We start from the raw sequence: 22,700 nt of genomic DNA, 5'->3' as shown, positions 1-22,700 counted from the left end.
TAGCATAAGTTATATCAGAGATTGTGCTGTTATGGAGTTTTCTCTGATACACGCGAAGGTAAACGGCGTCTCTCCGAGAGGTGCATCAACTATTCAGAAAGGGTCCGCGCTTTTATGGCGCTTCCGGCCATTTCATCATTACACGACTCTCCGGTTCTTAACTTTTTTATATTTTGTTTCATTAATAATTCAAATCTTCTTGTGATAAGTGTGATCCTGACGAGATTAAATATTTCATCAAATTAAATAAAACTCTGGGAGTGAATAAAAACCTCGGTAGTTTTATAATTTTGTTTGTCATTTTATTGTATGTTTAAATTATGTTGGTAAATGTTTAAAGGGACACGTTTTAATACGGTTACAAAGCTTGGTGGATCAAAACCCTACATACATGTATTTAATGAACTTTTCAGGATTTGCTGCCTGTTTATGATAATTAAAATGAAAATTCTATGAAAGATCAAAGATTAAAAATAACAGTAAATACACATAAAATAAATTAGTCAACATCGCTTTATTAAATGAATTACATCAAAATTAACAAGTAAAAAAATAATGAATTATTCTTTTTGAAATGAGATTTGTTTTATCCATTTGAAGTGAACATTATATCAAATCTGGATAATGGGATCAAAAAATTCAGTTTACTTTTTTTTGACTGTCAAGATATTTTGAAAATCGTCTTGATAAACTGCCTAGTTTATTAGTCATTACGTTTTTTGTGCGCTTTAAGTAAGCAACTGAATTTATTAATCTTGATTTTTTTTTATGTTAAAATGAATAATAAACATAAAAACGAAAGCAGAATTTCTCTTGACGAACTTGAGAAGAAGATAAAAAAATATCAAGAATTTATTTTTTTTTTCGTGAATTTTTGTCGTTAAATGTACTTTTTGGAAAAAAATACAAAATAATTATTCAAATCTATATTTAATGTTATTTTTTAGATATTTGAAAAAAATTAAAAAACTTTTCAATGATTAGTATTTTCGATTTTTTTTTATTAATATTTAATTGAAATGAAAAAAAAAAATTTTTTTTCTCACTAGCCTTATTTTTCATATTATAAAAATTTTTAAGAGTTCTTAGGGAACTTCTTAACTTTAGAGCAGTTGATAGATAATTTTCAAACGTATTTTTTTCATGTATGAGACAAAAATTCGAAAAAAACGCTTTACTCTTCGATAGATAATTTAATTATCTGTCGAAGAGCGGAGCGCTTTGTTTGAAAATTTTCATTTATTTATGCATAAAATGCGTTTTAAGATTCTATTTACTGTACAAGTATGACAGAGATACTTCGGTTTGACCAATAAAGGGCGAGATAGAAAAAAGTGTAAACCCTTCTTAAGAAAAGAAAATAAAAACAAAAATTCAATTAATTTGAACGGAATATCTTGAAAGAAGAGTGAAAAAAACCTTTTTTTTTCTTGATCAATTTTGTCATAAATCATTTAAAATGATCCAGACAAAAGTCATCAACCAAAATTTTAATATCTTCCGTTATAAAATAAATATCCAATAAGCAATAAATAATCAGTCACTCAGATTTGCATTGATGGGTGATCGGTAAATAAAGTGTGGTAACAGGTTATTTCGACCGAGAAATGAAATGGGTCGAAGGAAATAAATTGTAGTACCTCAACTAAAGGATCTGGAAAACTGCCTCGGGCAAACCAAACATCTTCTTATTTTACATAAGCTCTTCGCTATTTTATTCTACTTTAAAACTATCGTCTTTCATCCTCCTTTGAGATGGTTCTCGTGCGTGTACTTAATTTAGATATTTACTCAACTTTTATACTCTCACTTGCGTACTTACGAGTTACAAGTTGGGTAGTATACATAAACATAAACTGGATAGTTTTACAGATAGAGAACTTCACAACGTTGAGAGGAAAAGTTTGTTGCTCACTCATCCGCATTGCAGCTAAATAAAACATTATTAAACTGTGCTTCTACCCGCTATTACAGTCAGCTCTAAGAGAAGAGTTTATATTCGACAAAACTGAAAACTGAAATGACTAGCCGGAATAAACTGTATCCGCAAACGGGAAAAATTCTCGGAAATTTAAATAACAAATACTTGGAATCTTTTTTATAATTTGAAGCCAAATGTTGAAAATTTTCTTTGTAGATTTTATTTTTCTCATCTTCTACGATCGTCATCATCCTCCAGGATTCTATTCGGCTAAATATATATTCAGCGGATAAATATCTAGACGTATAGATTGCGAATTTACAATCCGAATAGTGCAGAACAGAACAGAACAGAAACCAGTGAAAGGGGATTCAGACAAACAGAATAGACAATGTCATGATCTTGCTCTTCCTCTGAATTTGTATTCAACCATTCAAATATTTGTCTATGGTAAATACCTTCAATAGAGATTTTATCAAACTAAAAGTGATAACCCAACGTCTCGTACTGGTTTTTATTTTATTATCTTGTATCATGCTGTTCGAAAAAACTTGTAAATGTTTCATTTTTATTTATTAAGCTACACTGATAAAAGGATTTAGTTCAGAGGAATATACTGATTTAGTAACAAAATTTTTCTTCACTTATTTGGGAGAAAAAAATATTTTTCACTCATCAACAATTTAGTAAATGATCTTTTTGTTCAAAATAAATTATATTAATTTAAACAAAGCCTTATTATATGGAAATAATTATTTATTTTCATCAAATATTATTTAAAAGTAGGTACTAAATATTTCTATGTTAAATTTTTTAATTCGTCTATTTTTGATATGTTAAAAACTTGTTTAATTTTAAATTTTATAAATATCTCAAACAAAAAATTATTATTTGATTAGTTTCGTTTCTTCATAATCCCTTAAATTTTTACTTAAAATTATTTATTTTAATTATTTTGATTTATTGTGAGTTAAAAGTTAATTAAAAAATGAATTTCTTTACTAAATAATTTAGTAACTATTACTAAATATTTGGTAAGAAAAGAATTGTTACTAAATCATTTAGTACATATTACTAAATCTCATTAAATAGAATTCAATCCTTCGATTAGTGTATGCAAAAATCTATACAGAGTCGTTCATCTATGTTTCGTTATAATTAAAAAATTATTTCTGAAATTAATTGCAGAATCTTACAAAAAATCGAGTCAAATTTTTTGCGATCGTTGACCTTTAATTAACTTTACATTTTTTATTATTATCTGAATGGTTTAAGAGCGAGTAATTTTGCTTTTGATGATTAAAAAAATATTTTATTATTTTGTTGACAATTCAGAGAATTTTGTAATAAATGATAAAAAAAAATATGGGCAGTATGTACTGATTAAGAGTTCGTTCCCCGGTTCGTTCACTCTAATGATTTTATTTTTTTTCAATAATGAAGTTATCGACATCATACAATACCCGAGAATTCCTAAGTGCTATTATCGATAAGAAATTAATTATTGTATTGTTGATTTAATGACTCGGATTAAATGAATCAAATTATCAAGTTGAAGTCCCGCTTCGTTAAAAATTATGGCTAAAAGTAGATAATTATTTATCTTTTTATTTATCTGAAACACGTGCTGTCGAGCTCCTACTCAAAGTCACTTGCAACAATTGAAAATGATTATTTTTATTAATTTTGTCTAAATGTGACCCAATGACACAGCTTTAAAATTTTTAATGGAAAAATCGGTCGATTAATTAAAATTAGACATGCTAATTTTTAAAGTCTCTAGAGCGATAAAATACTTTTTGATTAATAAATCCAATAATAAAAATAAAATAAATATATTCGCAAAAAAAGAGCGTGAATGGAAGACTGTAAAAGAGCGTTGACTAAACTCATAAGCTGTCAAGTACTTGGATGGGACAGAGAGTTTAATTAATTAACACAATGAACTGGAAAGAAACTTTAACGGTGCTGTTGTAAAAGGTAACACGGTTCAATTGACTATTAAAAGTCAGGAATTACGTTAAAGTAACCGGTCTATTCATTTACAGAGTGTCACTTTTAATCAAAGGTTTTACTGCAACTGTTACTATATGTAGCAGTTAACTTTTAGAACACCTGAAAAATCATTTACCTGTCTTTCTGTCTTTCTCACACCTGAATTTTCTGCCTTTCTCACTCTTACGCTGGAAATTTTTTATGAATAAATTCAACTCGTTAGTCACTCATGTTATGTACAGGTCAATTATTAATTGGTAGCGTACTTAATTGAAGCAGTCGAAGTTAGTTTGTATACAGTGTTAATAAACGCAATAATAATCTACGGTGCCATTATTATTTTTTTTTCTACAGGGAAATCAAGGGAAATTTTTATTTTCCTGATTTTTTTTTCTCCGTAATTACTTATTCTATTTTTGAATTTTTTCGGCCTCGTTTTTTAAAAATTTAAGTCTATTTCTATCGAAATTAATAATTAATTCTATTAAATTTTGTCTAATCATAAAAATAGATTAATTTAACTCATACAATGTATGAACTGTTAACGTTTAATAATTATGCCTGGACTTACTTTACCTTTTAAAATATATACTTTTGCCATTGGGCATTTATCTTGGCATTGACATTGAAAAAATAAATAAATAATTCTTGACTTCGAACAGAAAAATTGACATCGTTCAATAAATTTTTAGTCTTCCTTAATATTTTCTTTAGACAAGAAAATTTATCCTCGAATCAATCATTTTTTATTTCCGTGTACTCTTGACAAACATTTAATATTTGATTATCACTATAAATGTTATAAATCGAGTATAAGGCCACGATATCACTTTACGATCAATTAATGCGTTTACAAGCCTAAGGAAGCGGTAAAACCTAACAATCAATTATTGAGAATCTTAACACAATGGAAACTATGTCATTAATTTTTTTTTTTTTTTTTTTTTTAATTGGTTATTATTTAGAGTCAGTTTTAACTGCTGTGGTCATATCGTTAATATATAAAATATAAAATATATTAAGTTTATATTCATAGTTATTAAGTTTTGAATTTAATAACTAGCCGAACATACCAAAAGATGTTAAAGATTCATCGAAAATAAAAATATACGAGCAGCTAAACGATCTTTTATGATTTCCATTACTGACACACTAAAAGCTCATAAACTGCAGTTGAAACATGCATCTAAAAATTTTTATATCAATTTATGAATCGTAAATTTTGACTTCATTCCCCGTCATTTCAATAAGGTCAAATTTTGATTTATTTTTTATCTACCTAAATTTCAATGCCAAGGTGAAGACTAAATGGCAAAAATACATAATTTATAAAGTAAAGTAAGTTCACGCGTTATTTTTAAAAATAAGAATTAAAAATTAACAATTTTTACATTGCATTGGATAAACTACATCATTTGAATGACCAAATAAAATCCGGAAGGTTAATGAATTTTTTTCGAGGATAAAAATATTTTAAAATTTTTGCACGCCTCATAGCGCAAAGCGCGTGAAATAGTGCTTTACTCTCGACTCGTCAAAGTCAAGTAATTTTATACACTGCATATATATTGTACAAATACAATAGTTTAATAAATTTTCTTTAATGAATTTAAATAAACCTTAACATAAATTTAATAATAAAATTATTTTTTCATAAAATAAAAAAAAATTTTCTTTTGGGAATTAATAAAAATCAATTGACATAATTTCAACGAATTGTCTCATCCGATCCTGACTTCAAGTATATCAATCTGTCAGGTAAAAACCCATCTCGGGAGGTGTGAGCCGATAAATCGAGAAGATTAAATTCCGTTCTCTGTCTCTTTTAGAATTTTCTCTGATCCACCCCCTCTCTGCTCGCCCTCTTCATATCCGTAGTATATTTATATAGAGCAAAGCATCCCCTAAACGCATTTCACACGGAGCCTGTTGAGAGTTAGAGCAACAACGATGTTGTTTACTCGCTCCTCGAGCTTCTTCGTTTTCTTCTTGTTCTTCTTTTCTCTCTTCTTATATTTCTTTTTTTTTTTTCAGCTCTCAAATAACAAATAGACACGCTCTTCGACAAGAAAGGAAACGGTGATCCTCATCGTCATCCGTATACACATATATGGCTCTCAAAGTTCAAGCACGGAGGATGAAAGCGCATACAGATAGATAAATTTGCCAGTAACGAGAAAAATAGAGTAGCGCAATACGAGGCAACTGAGTAAGCGTGTGCTGTTAGTTTAGGAAAAAAGAAAACAATATGAAGTCAGAAGTTCGAATGGCACATCATGGCGAAAAATCGGCGGCCCAACGGGATCGTTTTCCGCATCTGTGCTTGTCGAGAGCTTCGGATCGAGGTAACAACATCCTATCTCCCATCTCCTTTGCGCTAACTGACTTCTCGTCTACTTTGCCTCCTGAATACCAGGCTTTACTATGAACTACTTATGTGCAAACATCCAGTAGAGGAAGTGTATAGGCGTGTTTGTATACTTGCAGGGAAATACTAAGGTAGTTGAGGAGTTGACATATTTCTCTTTAAAATTAATACTTGCGGATTTTATTGTTTAAATTGAATTTAAATTTATCAATTTTGTACAGACTAATTCGAAAAACATTTTAATCTCATTATTTTCCTATTTTTTCTTTTTTTGATTGACACACCTAATTGATTTTTAAATCAAGACTTACTTATATTTAACTAGTTTTTTCCGCGGCTTACGTTGAAGCCCTTAGATTAATTTCAAAGATCATGACATTCCAATAAAACTGAATCAATGTGGTTCTAATTTTTTGAAGAACAATTTTTTTATCTTTTGTAAACAATCAATTTTTTTTTTTTTAATAAAAAGTATCCTATGTTACTTCTAATGTAAAATCATCACAATTCCTTTGTTAAATATAGTCTACACAATATTTTTTACTGAGTAGTCAGTTGAAAGTATTGTATTCGTTCGAGTATTAAATGAATATAAGTTATACCAAAAAATTTAGAGAAGACAAAGAATAACTTTGAAAAAATTTAGAAATCGGAACCAAGCTGGGAATCGAACCCAGACTTCTTTGATAGCAGATCAGGAGCTCTACTAGTTAAGCTACCGGACCCCCCCCCCACCACACACACCTTATTATTCATAAATTTCGATCATTACTTTACTTTCAACTCTTACCTTTCAAGTAGTCATGTGAAATTTGTTTATAAATATACAGTTTTAAAAACGTTTTTAAAAAATTCCAACTGGTGATAGAATTTTTATATGAACATTAAAAGTAGCACGTTGTTTTAAAAAGTAACATTCGAAAATATAGAAAAACATGTAGAGAACTTCAAATTTCAATTTTTAATAAAAAAAAGTAGTTAATACTCTTTTTACACATAATACAGAGTAAAAATGTCAAATCATTAATCTTTAAAATTTTTTTAAGAATATTTTTATTGAAAATAAAATGAAGTATTAAAGAAAAAATTGTTATTTATTTTATTGATTCAACATATTATAAATTCTTTAGATAAATAATAAAATTAAAGGTTTACACATTGGGGCTTAAATCTAAAGTCTAATAGGAGCTTTTTCTTGTCTTCTGTTGATTTTTACCCACTTTACCTCAGTAGCAAAGTATTTAGGTAAAATAGGGTAGTTGAAAATATAAAATAAAGGTAATAGACGATAGTTGAAACAACAATTGCAGAAGTTATTATGCTAGCGCCAGCTTTCTCACCCCCAATTGAGGGTAAGGTAAACAGTTTTAAATCGCTCGACCGTCTCAAACTAATTAACGTGCTGGAGATTCCTCAAGTATCTCCATGACTACTGCATGCCATGTATAGGCAGAAGAATGTATGTATGTATGTATGTACGTGAATGTAGACTGGATAATAACTTACATTACTCTAGTTCAGTGTATACCGGTATACCGTACTAACAGTTTACCCGAGAAGAGCCGGCTCTGGCAGACAGAATTGTAAACACACGGTCTTATAATTCTCTGGCAAGCGAGCTGGGTATATATATGTATGTATGTATGTATATTCAAGTATGGTACATAGTGGTAGAGATAAAATCGACATGTAAGCTGGAAGTTGGAAAAGAGTACAGTAGTAGAGCAGGAGAGAAGAGAGATGAGAATTGAAGCCAATCTTGGTCGGCGGATCTAACCACGTCAGCAAGGAAGGACTTCCATAACGGGAAAATTCACTTGAGAGAAATTGCTGTTCATTGATTACAAGCTGGCGAATACAACCGAGTTTGGGGTTGGGGGTTGACGGTGCAAGCCAAGAGGGAGCTTTTTGTAAGAAACTTCGAATAGATTGTAATGTTCACAACAGAAGGTTACTCACGAGTGTGTTTAATGTCACAAATATCTCCATTCTGAGTTGACAGTTTTCTCTACTACAGTTCAGAACACTCATGGTTTTTGTAATACTTTTGGGTTATTTTTATAATTAAGAGAATAATGTCGACTTTGATATGAAAAATTTATTGAGACAGAGTTTTTATTTTTCTGCTTTGAAAGTTAATTAACTTAGCAGTTTCAATAATATTGAAAAGAAAAAAAAATTGATTTCAATCTTTTTTTAAAATAAATTTCAAATTGTTCAACCAATTAATTCGAACTCAAGACTTAGCATAAAAATTTTTTTAAATATTTATAAAAGAATTTATGAATCAACTAGTTGATAAATTTTAAAGTGATTTAAGTTTGAACATAGTTGAAAATTTTGGGGATAACCAATAGCCTAGGGAAAAAAAATCATAATAAATTTGATCTTTCATTTCATGTTATGAAAAAAAAAAAAATAATTTTATATTGAATTAATCAAAAGAATCTTTTGATTTTCTTACAAAAATGAATGGAAAAAAAACTAAACAGTGAGTCAAATTTTTCGGTTTTTTTTTTTCTATTAATCGAAACGAAAGATTAGTATTGAATTATATGTATTTTCATGCTTATGATATATTTGACCAATCAAATTACGAATAAATTGGCTTCACATTTATTTTATTTCAATTTTATATTGAACTATGCAATCGAAATTAAGACAATAATTGAGAAGTAATCTATTGTAATAAAAATAATGCAAAATTCATAAAGAATTAGTAATAAAACTATTGTGAAAGATGATCAAGTAGTAAATATTTTTTCTATAGAATGTAGTTCTATTTAATTTTATAGTCTTAAGAAAATTTATTTAGAGAAAAAATTTCAGACATTCCCGAATAAATAGAAATGATTTTTTGATGAATTCATTATGAAGTCATATTTGTCTTAAAATGTTAATTTAAGAATCCATTTTATACTGTGATTTAATTTTTTTTGCACAGAAAAGTCAACCGTTTTTCAGATTTTTGAAATTGTAATTTTGTATTTTAAATAGTCACATATTAACTTCAAGTTACTAATCATGAATAATAAATTAAAATAATAAAAAGTCACCCTAAATATTAATCAGCTAAGTTTAAAATAAAATTGAAAAAAAAAACGATTTACTTTATAAAACATAAACAAAAATAAAAATAATTATTCGTGAGAATAATAGGAACGGGTAACCAGACGACAATGTATTGTAATTACTTAGCGCAGTATACTTTCCCGAGAATGAGATGAGGGATATAAAGACAAATGCGTTAGCTCCTTGAAGACGAGAGAAAAGCCACAAGTCTAGTAAGTTATATTGCATGTATATATACAATGGGGCTGTTGCGAACAAAGATACATTCAAAGTTTCTCATAAACTTAAGCGATACAGGGTGTTCATTTACAGAGCTTCAAATTAACCTAAGAGTGAAGCATACCAGCAGCTTATTAAGAATCACTAAATAAGTGCACAGGCGGAGAAAAATATAATTGAGGATTAAAGTTGACTGCAATAATTCAAGACTTTACTGCAGTATACTGTAGATTCCGCTGTAGTAACAAATTTGTTGACGATGGTAATTAATAAAGCTCGGTAATGGTCTACCATCCATGATATCGCTCTACCGGTATATTGCTGGTATAGCACCCTTCTCGTTAATCACCTCGGCGAGTGCTTTTGTTAATGCCACTACGTTGACGTTACTACGCATAACACGTTACCATCGTTATCTCCTCGAAACAAGAGTGCAAGAATACATGACAGTGTGCTAATACTCCTGGGGCTGATTATTGAGAGCGCTTCTGAATTATATTTATTATTTGGGTTATTAGGATTCAGGTACTTGGATAATAATTATTATAAGCTTTCAACATATAAACTATAGTATAATGAATGCAAAAAAATTACAGAATGATAACATACCGAGAACAAAAAAATTTTTTTTAGTTCCTCTGACTTTTATAGAAAATTGAACGTTTTACAAAAGTTTCTTGCGCTTTTTTGACAATATGAATCCTTTAAAAATTATTTAAAATCAAAGTTCACAATTTTGCTCTCTATAATATTTCAAGAATTTTTTCTACAGTTCTGAAATTATTTCAATCGCATCATAACAGCAGTTTTGTGAAAAAAATTGTTTTACACACTTTTCATCAGCATAAAATCTTTTTATTAATTATTAACTCACTTTTCCATGTTTAATTTTGAGATTACCAAATAAATTTTTTTATGTACTATAAAATAAAAGAGTTCATAGTTGCATTTAAAAAGCTAATTTTTAAATGACACAACTTAATCATTTGTCGGCAAGTGAAATAATTTTTAACTTTTTTTCAATAAATTTTACCGTAGTTTAACGTAAATTCTAATAGATTTTCGGTAAATTTTATGAAGTCAACCACAAAATGAATGAATTTTATTTAAAAAAAAAAATCAATAAAAGGGCCGCATTATATCCCACGATTACAGCAAATTTTACGGTAATTTTTAAAGAAAATTTCACTTAAGTATACTTAAGTGATTTGTAAACTTTATGTACTTTTTTAGTGCCTACTTAACACTTAATATTTAAATTGTAAATAAAATTAACTCGTTGTTTTATGTACTAAAAAGTAATAATTCAATAAAGAATTGAATTTTCGATCGAACAGTAATGAAAGATTATAATGAGACCATGAACTGGAATATTTAGCATTTTAATATTGCAAGATCTTGCTTTATATCAAGTGCAGCCTTTTATAACTCATTATATCTAGTCGTATCTCACCGACGCTTTATTAATATATTGTCTTGAGTCTCATTCAAGTACTATCATCATCAAAATATTTTTATACTTTTCCAGATCTCTATATTGTACTATAAACGAAAAATTTATGAAATGCTGAGAGAATGCTGATAATAAAAGTTTTATAATCTCAATGAAACTTAACAGTACTCTCGCTCAGAGTATTATTCTCTCCATCAAATATTTTCTTGTAATTGAGGGAAATTTTTCCATCTCTAAGTAAATTCATTAATGATTCCCGTTAAAACAGTGTGTATTTTTCCGGTAAAATAAATTTGCGATTCGCGGTTAATTATCTTCAGTTTTTCATAAAAAAATTTAATGTTTAATCTTAAGTAATATTTTATTTAAATTATTTGTGGCAAATTGTAAAAACTGTGAGATTGGCAGCAGACCTGTATATTTTCACTTTAAGTAACAGTAAGAGAGATAAAAAATATAAAAAGATGCAGTTTCTCGAGGCTTGAAGATAATTTGCAAGCCAAAAAAGATTCACGAAAATAAAACTGTCATAAAAACGTCGTTATCACATGTATTATTGTATTTTTTTCCACCTGGTGCATGCAGTCAGTGTTGTATTTAAGTCAAGTCTTTTATGGGTAAAAAAATTTATTTTTGCTAATAAATTTTTGCATTTTATAGTCATGTGATATTGACATTGCTTCGTGATATTATTCGTTTGTACTGGAGTTATTAATATGAACTTTTTCTGTTTTCGCTTTGACAAATAGTCCTTTATAAGCACCTCTGTTGGTTCCAATATACTACCAAAATATAGCCAATATACATGGATGTAGATGATCATTCATAAATATATGTGATCATATAAATACTACACATATCAAAAAAAAAATTACAAAGCAAATTATTTATTCTAATAATCAAATTTAAATCAAAATTAAATAAAATACTAATCTTCATGTTTTACATTAATGTATTTTGACGTTCTGTTTCATTTTTCTCGAGAAAACCACAATACCAGCTACAATTGAAGGTCAACTGTTTCAATCTAAAAATTAATAATTAACATAAGCCGCTTACTTCTGTCACTATTGCGTCAATTCTTCTAACTTTGCATAATACATGTTAGTACTTAAACTCTCAATAAAATGTTTAATTTATGCAAGTTATAGTTCAGGTTAAAAACAATAGAAATTTAAATTTAAATGTAACTTATAACATATAGCCTTAAAAAAATGTACATGCTTTAATTTTTGTTTTCTTTTTTATTTTTTTTATTTACTTATTTTTTTTTTCATTTATCTCTCTTCTTGAGTAACTTTGTTATTGGCCCTTTAGGCCGTTGGGTTCAAATAAAGGCAATAAACAATAAACAATAAACTTTGAATGAATCACTAAAAAGATACATAAAATAAAATAATAATTTTGACAGCAAGTACTTAACAAAATACAATTGATAAATAGTTTTTTCATGCAACCTTTAATTTTATATAAGCTATTTTTACAAGATTGCGTTGGAAAGCACTCAATAAGCCCTGTTCAGACGATTCAAAACTAATTTTTAAACCAAATATATGTATACTGAATAAATATATTTATTTATAGAAACTCACAATAAATTCACATTTATTGGCATTCAGTAAACGTATGTTTGCCAAATATTATTATTTGTACATACTTGTTTATTAAGTTTTATTAGTATTGATTTTAAAGCAAAAGGTTATATATAACCTGTTCGTTGATCATAAATAAACGTCATTAGTACAGAGTATTTATTTTAAAATCGAAACATATTCTAGAATTTGTTAAAGTTCTTATGATCAAATATGACTATAACTGATCATATTCATCCAGATGGTCTAAAATTCATGGATTATCAAAAGTTTTCTTTAAAAATTTTTCATATCTGTTAAAAAATCTAAATATGAAAAAAACTTTAATTGAAATTTGTCGTAATTTATTCGATAACCTCAAAAAATTCTCCCTAAAAATCACACAATGATCACTCACCACAAGCTTCGCAACTCCGTAGCATAAATAATTAACAAACTTTCCCACCAAAAAAAAAAAAAAAAAAAAAAAATAATTTTATTCTGCTCCCAAAACTGCTGACCAAAAAAGAAAAAAAATCGTAGCCAAAGCACTTAGAAATTCAAAGTTATTTTATTTTGTTTAGACTATGAGGTAAAATATTTGAACAATGTAGCCGTGGAACGGTCGTGGAAACATGCTGGAGAATGAAAATGCCAGTTGCAGTAGTGTAGAATCGTTCGAGTAATCCAACCACGCGCAGCAAGAGCAAGACTCATGTGCGAGATACACGTGTACGAGCGGTTGGTTGTACATGGGTTCGCGAAATACGTGTCCTGCGGGACAAGCTCGCCCCCTATATCACCCCGAGGAATACAGAAGAGCGTCAGCCGGACTCTAGCTGAGTAACACAAAACACGTATACATTATTTATTTACTATTATTATTATTATTTATTTTCTTCCTCCGTTCTTTTCCTAGTTTTTCTCATTTTTTCAGCTTACATGCTCACTACATATTTTTGAGATAACAACAGCTGGTGCAGGAACACCGGGTGTGACTATGATACACAAAGATACTTGTGCATTTTATCACCTCTGCTATTTTCACAAATGGTCAAGAGCGAATATAAATAAGAGCCCGAGAACCGAGTACGAGAGTCTAAGTCTTAAAATTACTGACGAGAGGATCATTATGCTGGAGCCGAGCTGCCAAGAGACGCAATTAACTGAGCACTTCACCCTCTGTCTTCTATGAGGTCAAGAGTATCATGACAATCCTCGAAAACAGATTACCATTCATGTGTTGATATATAGCTTGTAGGATGTGCATCAAGGGGTTCAGGTTGAAGCTAGGGTTCATTCTGTTCTACTATCGCGAGGTGTTAAATTTGATGCATCCAGATGCAATGCTCACTGTGAACTCTAACTATAACTGCTCTGTAGTACTTAATGTACACAGAAGGGATAGGAATAGGGATAGTGTGAACTACGGGGTTCGATTTCTCAGTGTCCGATGTATAATGTCCAATACCGAGTATGTCCAGGAAGCAGTCTATAACCTGGCACCCGTGACATGCTACTCTAGATTCTAGACTGGAGACTGGAGACTAAATTAGGAGGATTTCACGGTCTTACTGTTTAGCTACTAAGTCAAAATGTGTCCGACATCTGGAACCTTGAAGGAGAGAGAATCTCGAGGGTATACAGTGCACGGAGATTTAGAGTGATCAAGTTGACAAGTTATGTCAAACCTAAACCTGAACCGGTAAGTTAACAGTTTCATGAGATTACGATAATAATAACTTTGTTTTGTTAAACTTAGGCTTTGATGGATAGTTTGAGGATTAATTTGAGAAGAAAAATCCTAAAATTTAAGGACATATTTCAAATTGCGAGTTTGAAATGGGGTAATTAGTTTGAGTTGTAATGGAGACGGTTCAAAGTTGGTAGTTTGAACAGGGAAGCACAATTTTATAGGAGGAATCGTTGTGTTCCAATTTTATAATAAAGTGGGGAAAATTAAAAAATTCACAAGTGAACATCTTAATTTTCATAGCTTAAGTAAGAATTATAGAATTTTCACTATTACATTTGCTGATGACGAAACTTTGAAAAGATTTTGATATTTTTTAACTTAGCTCCGCCAGTTATGATTAAAAATACACTTGGATCAAAAGTTCATGAGAGTATGTATTGAATACAATGCAGCTTGTCACGACTGCATTCACAATTCCTATCAAATTTTGATGAAACTTCACATAGTTATTCTTTGAATAATCATCGAAATCATGTTCCAAGATAAACCAAATCGATTGATTAGTTCATCAATTATACAAATTCAAAATTTTGAGAATTGCAAAAAAATTACACTTGCTGTAGATTCTTCTTGAAATAACTTTTGAATGTGATATCTTATTGAATTTCTGTGAATTGCATTATAAAATAAGCTTTAATTTCCATGCTTTTTTATTTTCACGGATGAAAAATTACCCATTTAACTGACTATTTGATTATTTGCAATCGTTTTTACGATCCTACAAATTTTTGATAACTTTGAGAAATATACTTGCATCCCAACTGCTGAATGATCTTTTTTACATTGAATTTTTTAAACAAATGAGAATAATTAAAAATTTAAGAAGAATTAAATTTTCTAGACTAAGTTCATATATGATCAACGAACCATTTATGAAATTCATGTATCAAAATATATGTTTACTAATAATATTTTGTCTCCTTCCAGTGTACTTTACAGTAACAACTCGAGCGTAATAAATAAACTTATTTACCAGTAAAGGAGTATTTGGCAAAAGCTACCGATAAATTAGTGTATTTGAGACAAATATAAACATATTTATTTCCAAGCACAGTTTCGAGTTGCTATACCCATGATATGCAAAGATTATTGCCATGAGAAATTTATAGACTTTTTTATCTATCGTTATTTACTGCCGTAATCACGGCAAAAACTACCTGTCACGGATCATCAATAATTTTTTTTAAAAAACACATTTGATAAAAAATTCATTGCGTTTTATTACAGATACATGATGCATTATAAATGAAACAGCATAAATAATGTGCAAAAACAAAATATCAATTTTTTGGATTAAACATGTGGAGTATCAATAAAATTAATAGGTTGATATTTTACGACTCGCTGAATGAAAATTAAAAAAAAAATAATTAAATAAATAAAAAGCTATCAATTGTGTCGGACATTATGAAATTCCGGCATGGATAACAATTTTTTCTATTTTTTTTTTTTTTTGTAGAAATATAAATATTAAATGATTTTATTTAACAAATTATGAAATTAAAATTCCAATGATAACCCGAGCAGACAAGCGTGTAAATGCTCTTTAATAATAATGTAAATCGGTAACGAATGGGAAGTTAACGTGCGTCCAACTCACCGTGAAACGAGACGATGCATTTCCGAGGTAAAGGGAGAGGCAGAGGGCAAAGAGACCAGAATTGGAAGAGGACCGGGATGAGCGAGGGAGTGAAAGGGTTTATTGTCCACACATATGTGCAGTACACCACTAGCGTTGTTATATAGTATGTGTGAATGTGTGTATAAATATGAGTTGTTTGAGAATGAATGGTCGAGAAACGAGGGAACAAGTGAGAGTTGTATACATCCGGAAGCTGATGTGCTGTATTAAACTCTCTGGATGATGGTGGCAATGCGTATAATTGCATAAAATTACGATTCACGTACGCGGTGAAATTATTATATAGATTCACTCTCAACTCAGCGCGAGTTGGGCACAGGTGTAAAGCGATAGGAATATGAAAAGGGATAATGTGCAAGGGCTGTTGTATAAAAGCTATTTTGTGATGATAATAATAATACTATTAAGTACTAATAATAATACTAATAATATTATTATTGTGATGATAATAATAATACCGAGAGAAACGTTTTGAAATATTATTGCTCATCCCAGCGGGTACAAACACACACGCTCCCCCTCCTCCACCCTCATCGACATCATCATATACTCGTTAACTAAATCACTGTTGCTGAATTTACAATAATTTATTAATGATTGAATTATTGAATTTACAAATGCTCGAATGTTTACCTTCCATTTCATTGTCGGCTACTTCACTCAATTTATGCCGTGATTGCTAATTCGCTGTATACCTTTGGATTTCGTTTTATCATAAAATTACCTCCGTTTAGCGGTAACTTTATTATGCTGCTAAAATTGATAACACAGCAACGTATTATTTGATAAAAAAAAAAAAAAAGAAGTGTTTAGTTCTTAGTTTCTGCACGAAAAAAGGGAGTTTAAACAAATTTCAACTTTTTAAAATTTTAAATGGAAAAATTTCCTGAAAAATAAATTTTTTTTTTTATATTTGGATTTTAGACTGAGAAAAAAAATTCTAAAACTAAAATAGTGTTCAAAAAATTTTCTTTTTCATTTTTTTTATGAATTTTTACACCATACACGTTTTTGATATAATCGATAAAAAATTTTCTATACATTTAAAAAAAAAATTACTTGATCTAAGAAAATTCTACTCTTGCTCTAAAATGTTCAGTTCGAATGGATTTTAAAGATTTATGAACAGAATAAGGAAAATAAAATAAAGATGATTAAGAAAAAGAAAATCTTCATTCAAAACTTGTAAAAATTCAACGAAGCACTTTGATTCTACAAGATACAAGATAACAGTGATTCAGGATATTACAGACTTATTTCAAGAATACCAAAAATTTTTAGATTTCCGTTCTTTTCATACCATCAAAAATAAATCTTTTTCTTTTTAATTTTTGTATGAAGACTTTTTTTTCGAATTAAAAATTTAAAATTCTCGAAGAAAAACAAAATTGTTGTTCGTTTTATCAATGCACGCTTTTGGTTTTGAAAATTATTCCCCTGAGCCAAAAGAACGCACATCAAAAAATAATTAATTTTTTTTTTAATTTTTACATAGAAGTTTGAATAAAAAAATTTTTGATACTTTTTTTGGCATCAGGATAATGTTATTTTATGTCTTTTAAAAATGTGGGTTTATTTATTACCGTGACTAGTCATAATAAATATAATAATACTCCATCGAGTATGAACATTGAATGCTTCATTAATTTTGTCGACAGCATAAAATTAATTTTAATTTCAACATCACTCACGAAATTTAAAGTGTTGAATATGAATTGTCCTTAATTCTATTCCTGAAAAATAATAATAAAACTTTTAAATTCAATGCTCTAGGGTATGGCCGTTTTTTGTTCATTTGTTTCGTTACTAAAGAAACATTGTAGTTTTTAGAGCGATATTTAAGCGTAAAATGTGATCAATGTCGACTTTGATCTTCGACTGCACAAACAGTTACTTTGAGGCTGGGTTAAGGAAAAAGGAGTGGAGTAAAAAGGAATAACATCTTGATAGAAAATGCCGCACATGTGTAAAAACACACAGAGATATTGACATTTATGTATTCACGAAGCTCGGAGCGTGGAAATGTTAAGGGCGCGGTCGAATAAGAGCAGAGCACGAGGGTGTTCGATTGAAAGAGAAGTGGGACAAGAGGGAGGCGGGCTGGAAATGAGAGTGATATCGAAATTGGCAATATCGTAGGAAGCCCGTAGCTGTTTTCCCCGAAGCAAACTGGATCGATTTTGGGTACATCAACTTTTGTGATGATAAAAAAGAATAAGAAAAAACAAAGATTTTCATGATGCAGAAAGTAACAGCGGGCTCTTTCTTGCGCCCAACTATATTCTACCCTGTTATTTTTGGCACTAAGAACTCTATTTCCGTAAAGAATTATTCCTTTATTTTTGTGTCTATATCCGAACGGTTACACGAAATTATAAAAAGTCTGGGATTCAATTAGACCGAGTGGTCTTGCTACGTCTAATGGGAAGAAATTAAGATTAAATTATAACATTTTATTTTCTCATATTGTTTAATGCGCACCATCTTGAGAGCAAGGAAACAAAAATGAAAAAGTTTTTCACCACTTGCCTCAATTGTTTCGTTTTTATTGCGGCTTCGGAACTGTGTTATATTAAGCTGGATCTTTCATTATAATAACAACTACAGTGGTATGCACTGTCATTAAATTTATATTACTTATTAACCGAAAAAAAAAAATCGTTAAGCCCATAAGAAATTCAAATTTGTCTGTCTTTATTGTTTTACTCATTTAATTTAAAGCTTTTCTCAACGTTCAGCACCAATTATTTACCTTGTAATTGGGTATTTGTTTTTGTTATTCATTTCTTTCTTCCAGAAAACGGTTGTATTGAATAAAAACCACTTAGATGAGTAATTTTAATGAATTATTATACATTTTAATGAATTATAAATACATGATTATCAGTTAACTAAAAATTTTTTAAATTGAGATATTATATAATTGATAATTTCAGAAGTTAACCTACCCGTGAAAAAATATTCTGATATGGTCTATTAATAACTTTTTATTTTTAATAGAAATATGTTTATCAATTATCGTATCGTCATAATCAAAAATTGATTTAATAGTTGGTTAAAATAAAAAATAATATCTGAAAAGCTTCTTAGAAGAGTAACAGAATGTATTTTACTATTGAAACTTAACTCTCTTGTAAGGAGAAGATTCAGCGATCATGCGCCCTCTGTTAGATGTTTTTAACACTAACTTTATTGAAAAAAATTGTACACGGATATTGTGTGACTATTCTAGGCCTGATATGGACATATAAGGCCGATGATTAGATACAAAAGAAACAAAGATAAAAGAATCATTTTATTTTTTACCAAATTTGGACTATAGATTATTTGGTCAGCAAATGTTACACTAGTCTCACTAGCAATTAAGAAAAGTGAAGAAAAATTTTGAAACGCAACTCGGTCGAATTAACTAAACCAATTTACAGGAAATTGGGTAGAATTCGATAGTAATTGGCTATCGAGTCACTTGAAATAGAGGAGTTTCAAGATCCCCAGGGGTGTTTATCAACGGTGCAAGCTTGCAGTGAGCACTGGTGCGACGTATTGTCGACCGCCAGTAGAAAAGCCAAGCAATTTCACTGGATGCAATCCGATCCAGTAGGTTGTTGCCCAGTAGTTTATTTGATATCCGTCCCTTTCGCTCCTTGATCCGTAGACCTTTCTGCTCCTTGTTTTCTCAGTACCCTCGAAGGTTAGCGGTGAACCAATCTCGATTACCGCGGCACTCTGACGTGTGTATCCGTATATACTCTATTCTGCAAGAGCATCAATGAGCAGATTTCAGTTTAGTCCCGAAATTCAATGCCTTTTGCTCTGCTCTAAGAAAATCAAAACCACAGGTCCAAGTTACCTCTCTATGAGCTGAGCACGTAAAGACCTTGACGGTAATCCACGAGCCAGACTCCAACCCCTATGTCGCCACCTCCATTTCCGATCCTTTCAATCTCTTATATAATCTAATGGCTTATTCCTTTACTCTCGCTTCCTGACAATAACTACGCTTAGGGTTTCTTGTAACAGGTGTGTGATTTTGTTCTGTCGAGGGGAAAACGCTGATATAGCAAAAATATAAAACATATTTCGGAACTTTTAAAATACACAACTCATAATTATTATTTAATTTTTATAAAAGCTATGCAGTTTTTAACGAAAATTGCAAATCTTATTAAAAAATGGAGCTTTTTGTTCAAAACTTCGCCAAAAATTTTAATTTTTACTTTCTTTTCCTTCGTTCAAATACATACACTGAAAAAATATTTTATAACCAAGAAAATCATATTGAAGAGCTTCATCGTCATGATGTAAACATAAAAATTTTTGAACAGAAAAATTTTTCTTGGTTTAAATAAATTTTACTTGAGTCAAAAATTTTTTGTCTTAATTCAAGACAATAATGAAGCTCTTCAAAAAATTATCTTGGTTTAAGAATTTTTCTATTGAATCAAATTTTTTTCTTTTTTCAATCACTAACAGAAAAAATTTGGTTTTTTAATTTCAGAGAACTTTTTTTTAAGGAGTCAAGGAAAATGAGGTCCTGATAGCTGAATTTTCAAAATTTTTGAACAAAAATTTATGCTAAATATTTTGAATCAAACGTTTCATTTAAAATATTTAAAAAAAAATTGTTAAAAATATTTCTTGAGCCTTCGAAGCCCACCTAATCCCTCAATGTAGGTTATTGAATTATATAATCCTTCCATAATGAGCACTCTCCAATATTCCGTATTGTAGATAGTACAATGACCCCAAGGAATTGATTACCCTACTAACCGGTATTTAAATAAAAAAAACTATAGAAATTTAATCAACAGAAAATGAAAAAAATCCTTAGAAATTTACTAAGTTTAATATTCTTTAGAAAAACTGTTAGTATTAAACTACAAAAATAAAAAAGGTGCTTAAGTTAAAATATAATAAAAACCTATTGACCTAAATGGCATGAATAGCGGCATTAAGTCATTTCATAATTAAATAAATGGATGAGTGAATGGAATCCACAATCCGCAAATAAATTATATGCATAAAAGTGGTAAAAGAGAAAAATATCATTACAACCTCTAGTACTACTTAAGCCTGAGGTGCTTCATAATTCCAATTGTCGACAAATCCTCTTTAGTAATCCAATAGTGATACTAATTATAGGTTACTCACCCACCTATAATGACCGGTGTGCTGCTCCTGATTCTCGCACTTCACTCGCTGAATGACGAGTGACAAGTTGATCTCATTAACCGACTAAGTACAGTCGCAGTCTACAGTGACAGAGAACAAATGTGGAGAAGAAGCATCCGTCGAGAGGGAGAAAGCAAAGAATAAAAAAGTAAAGCTCGAAGCTAATAACCAAGAAGGAATGGTTCACAGCTTAAAGGTAGTCAACAGACATGGCTTTATTGGCTTTGCTTTGGAGGCGATTCTTTTTAGGCTTCTCTCTGAGAAATCTATGCCTGCTAATATTACGATCAAGGAAAAAATTCTGATGAATGGTGAATAAAACTTTGTAGTTAATAATATGACGGCGGTTATTAAGCATTCAGACATTTATGACTTCGAGTATAATTATGATGAAACGCGATTTCTTGTCTGAATGATAGTGAGGTGATGAGATTGTCAAACTTTTATTAAGTTTTTACTTACCAACATCTTGAGAGCCACCCCAGGTGCCCAACTGCGCTTGTCGAGCCAAACGAGACAAAGCATCTACGTAGACGCGAGAAGCTGCTGCTGCTCCTGGAACAGAAAAGAATAATTATCTGTTAATTGATGTAAATTGTTTTGTATTATCAAAGTTTCAAGTTTTTTTCAGGTTAACTCACGGAAAGTGAATTATTTCTTTTAATTCATTATAATTTAATTTGAGGGTTTTTATACTTAGGATGAACTGGTGTCTGAAAAAAAATTACTCGATATCTTCAACGGGAAAGAACAATTTTTTAATTATAATGTGAGAAATTTAAAATTATTGAATAATTTGTCTGTATTTTGTACAAATCCCAAATTGCAATTAAGCACAAAAATTTTTATTGAAATCACCTCAATCATGAGCTAATAAATCGAATTTTATTTTTCTAACGACGAAATTATTGACAGTAGAAATTTCTAAGATTGTTCAGTAAATAAAACAATTTATTGGTCTAAAAATAGGAATTTTTATTTTCTTTAGAGTAAATTTTTTATATTTTAATTTTGGCATATAGAGGTTCAAAGCAATTGCACATAGAACAAGAATACAGTACAATCGGTTATTACAAAAGAAGAAAAAATAAACTTATCTCATAAGTGACTAATCAATCTTAGAACCTGCCCAATATTTCAACTTCCTCTGAAGTAACTTTTGTGGGCAATTTAGTGTTTTTTGATTGTTAGGCAGGAGGTTAAAATATTTTATTGTAAATATATTGAGCATTAATATAATGAGCATTTTTAGTGCCAATAGTCTTTTCAATTTAAGGTATCTTTGTTTGAAATAATTTTCGTAGTTCAAAATCAATTTTTTTATGCCAAGTTTTTCTTAGTGTTTTTTTACAGATTTTTATAAAAAATTTTATGTCAAACTGTTTGAACAATTTCAATACTCCAACAGTAAAACTGATATTTTCCTAAATGCATGTACTAATAAAGTAATTATTCAGTTAGTTTACTGGAAGATAAGTTGGTAAATAAAAAATAGGAAATTCTAAAGGTTATTCTAAGAGAAAATACCGTC

The 22,700-nt window shown here is 29.6% G+C and overlaps 1 protein-coding gene across 2 annotated transcripts in view; it reads right to left on the bottom strand.

The window, feature by feature from the left end:
• The window catches only part of Irsp53 (Insulin receptor substrate 53 kDa), a 140,265-nt gene that overhangs the window by 25,439 nt on the left and 92,126 nt on the right, over positions 1-22,700 (bottom strand). For both annotated transcript variants that reach the window (XM_074242244.1, XM_074242245.1), the window contains exon 4: positions 21,632-21,724. In XM_074242244.1, the coding sequence (XP_074098345.1) occupies positions 21,632-21,724 (93 nt within the window). The remainder of the gene's footprint in view (positions 1-21,631; positions 21,725-22,700) is intronic.

Source organism: Cotesia typhae, unplaced genomic scaffold, assembly GCF_013202065.1.
Source record: "Cotesia typhae breed Kobodo isofemale line unplaced genomic scaffold, CoteBio_Ctyphae contig_4, whole genome shotgun sequence".
Taxonomy (NCBI): domain Eukaryota; kingdom Metazoa; phylum Arthropoda; class Insecta; order Hymenoptera; family Braconidae; genus Cotesia; species Cotesia typhae.
This window is presented reverse-complemented; position numbering and strand designations above follow the sequence as displayed.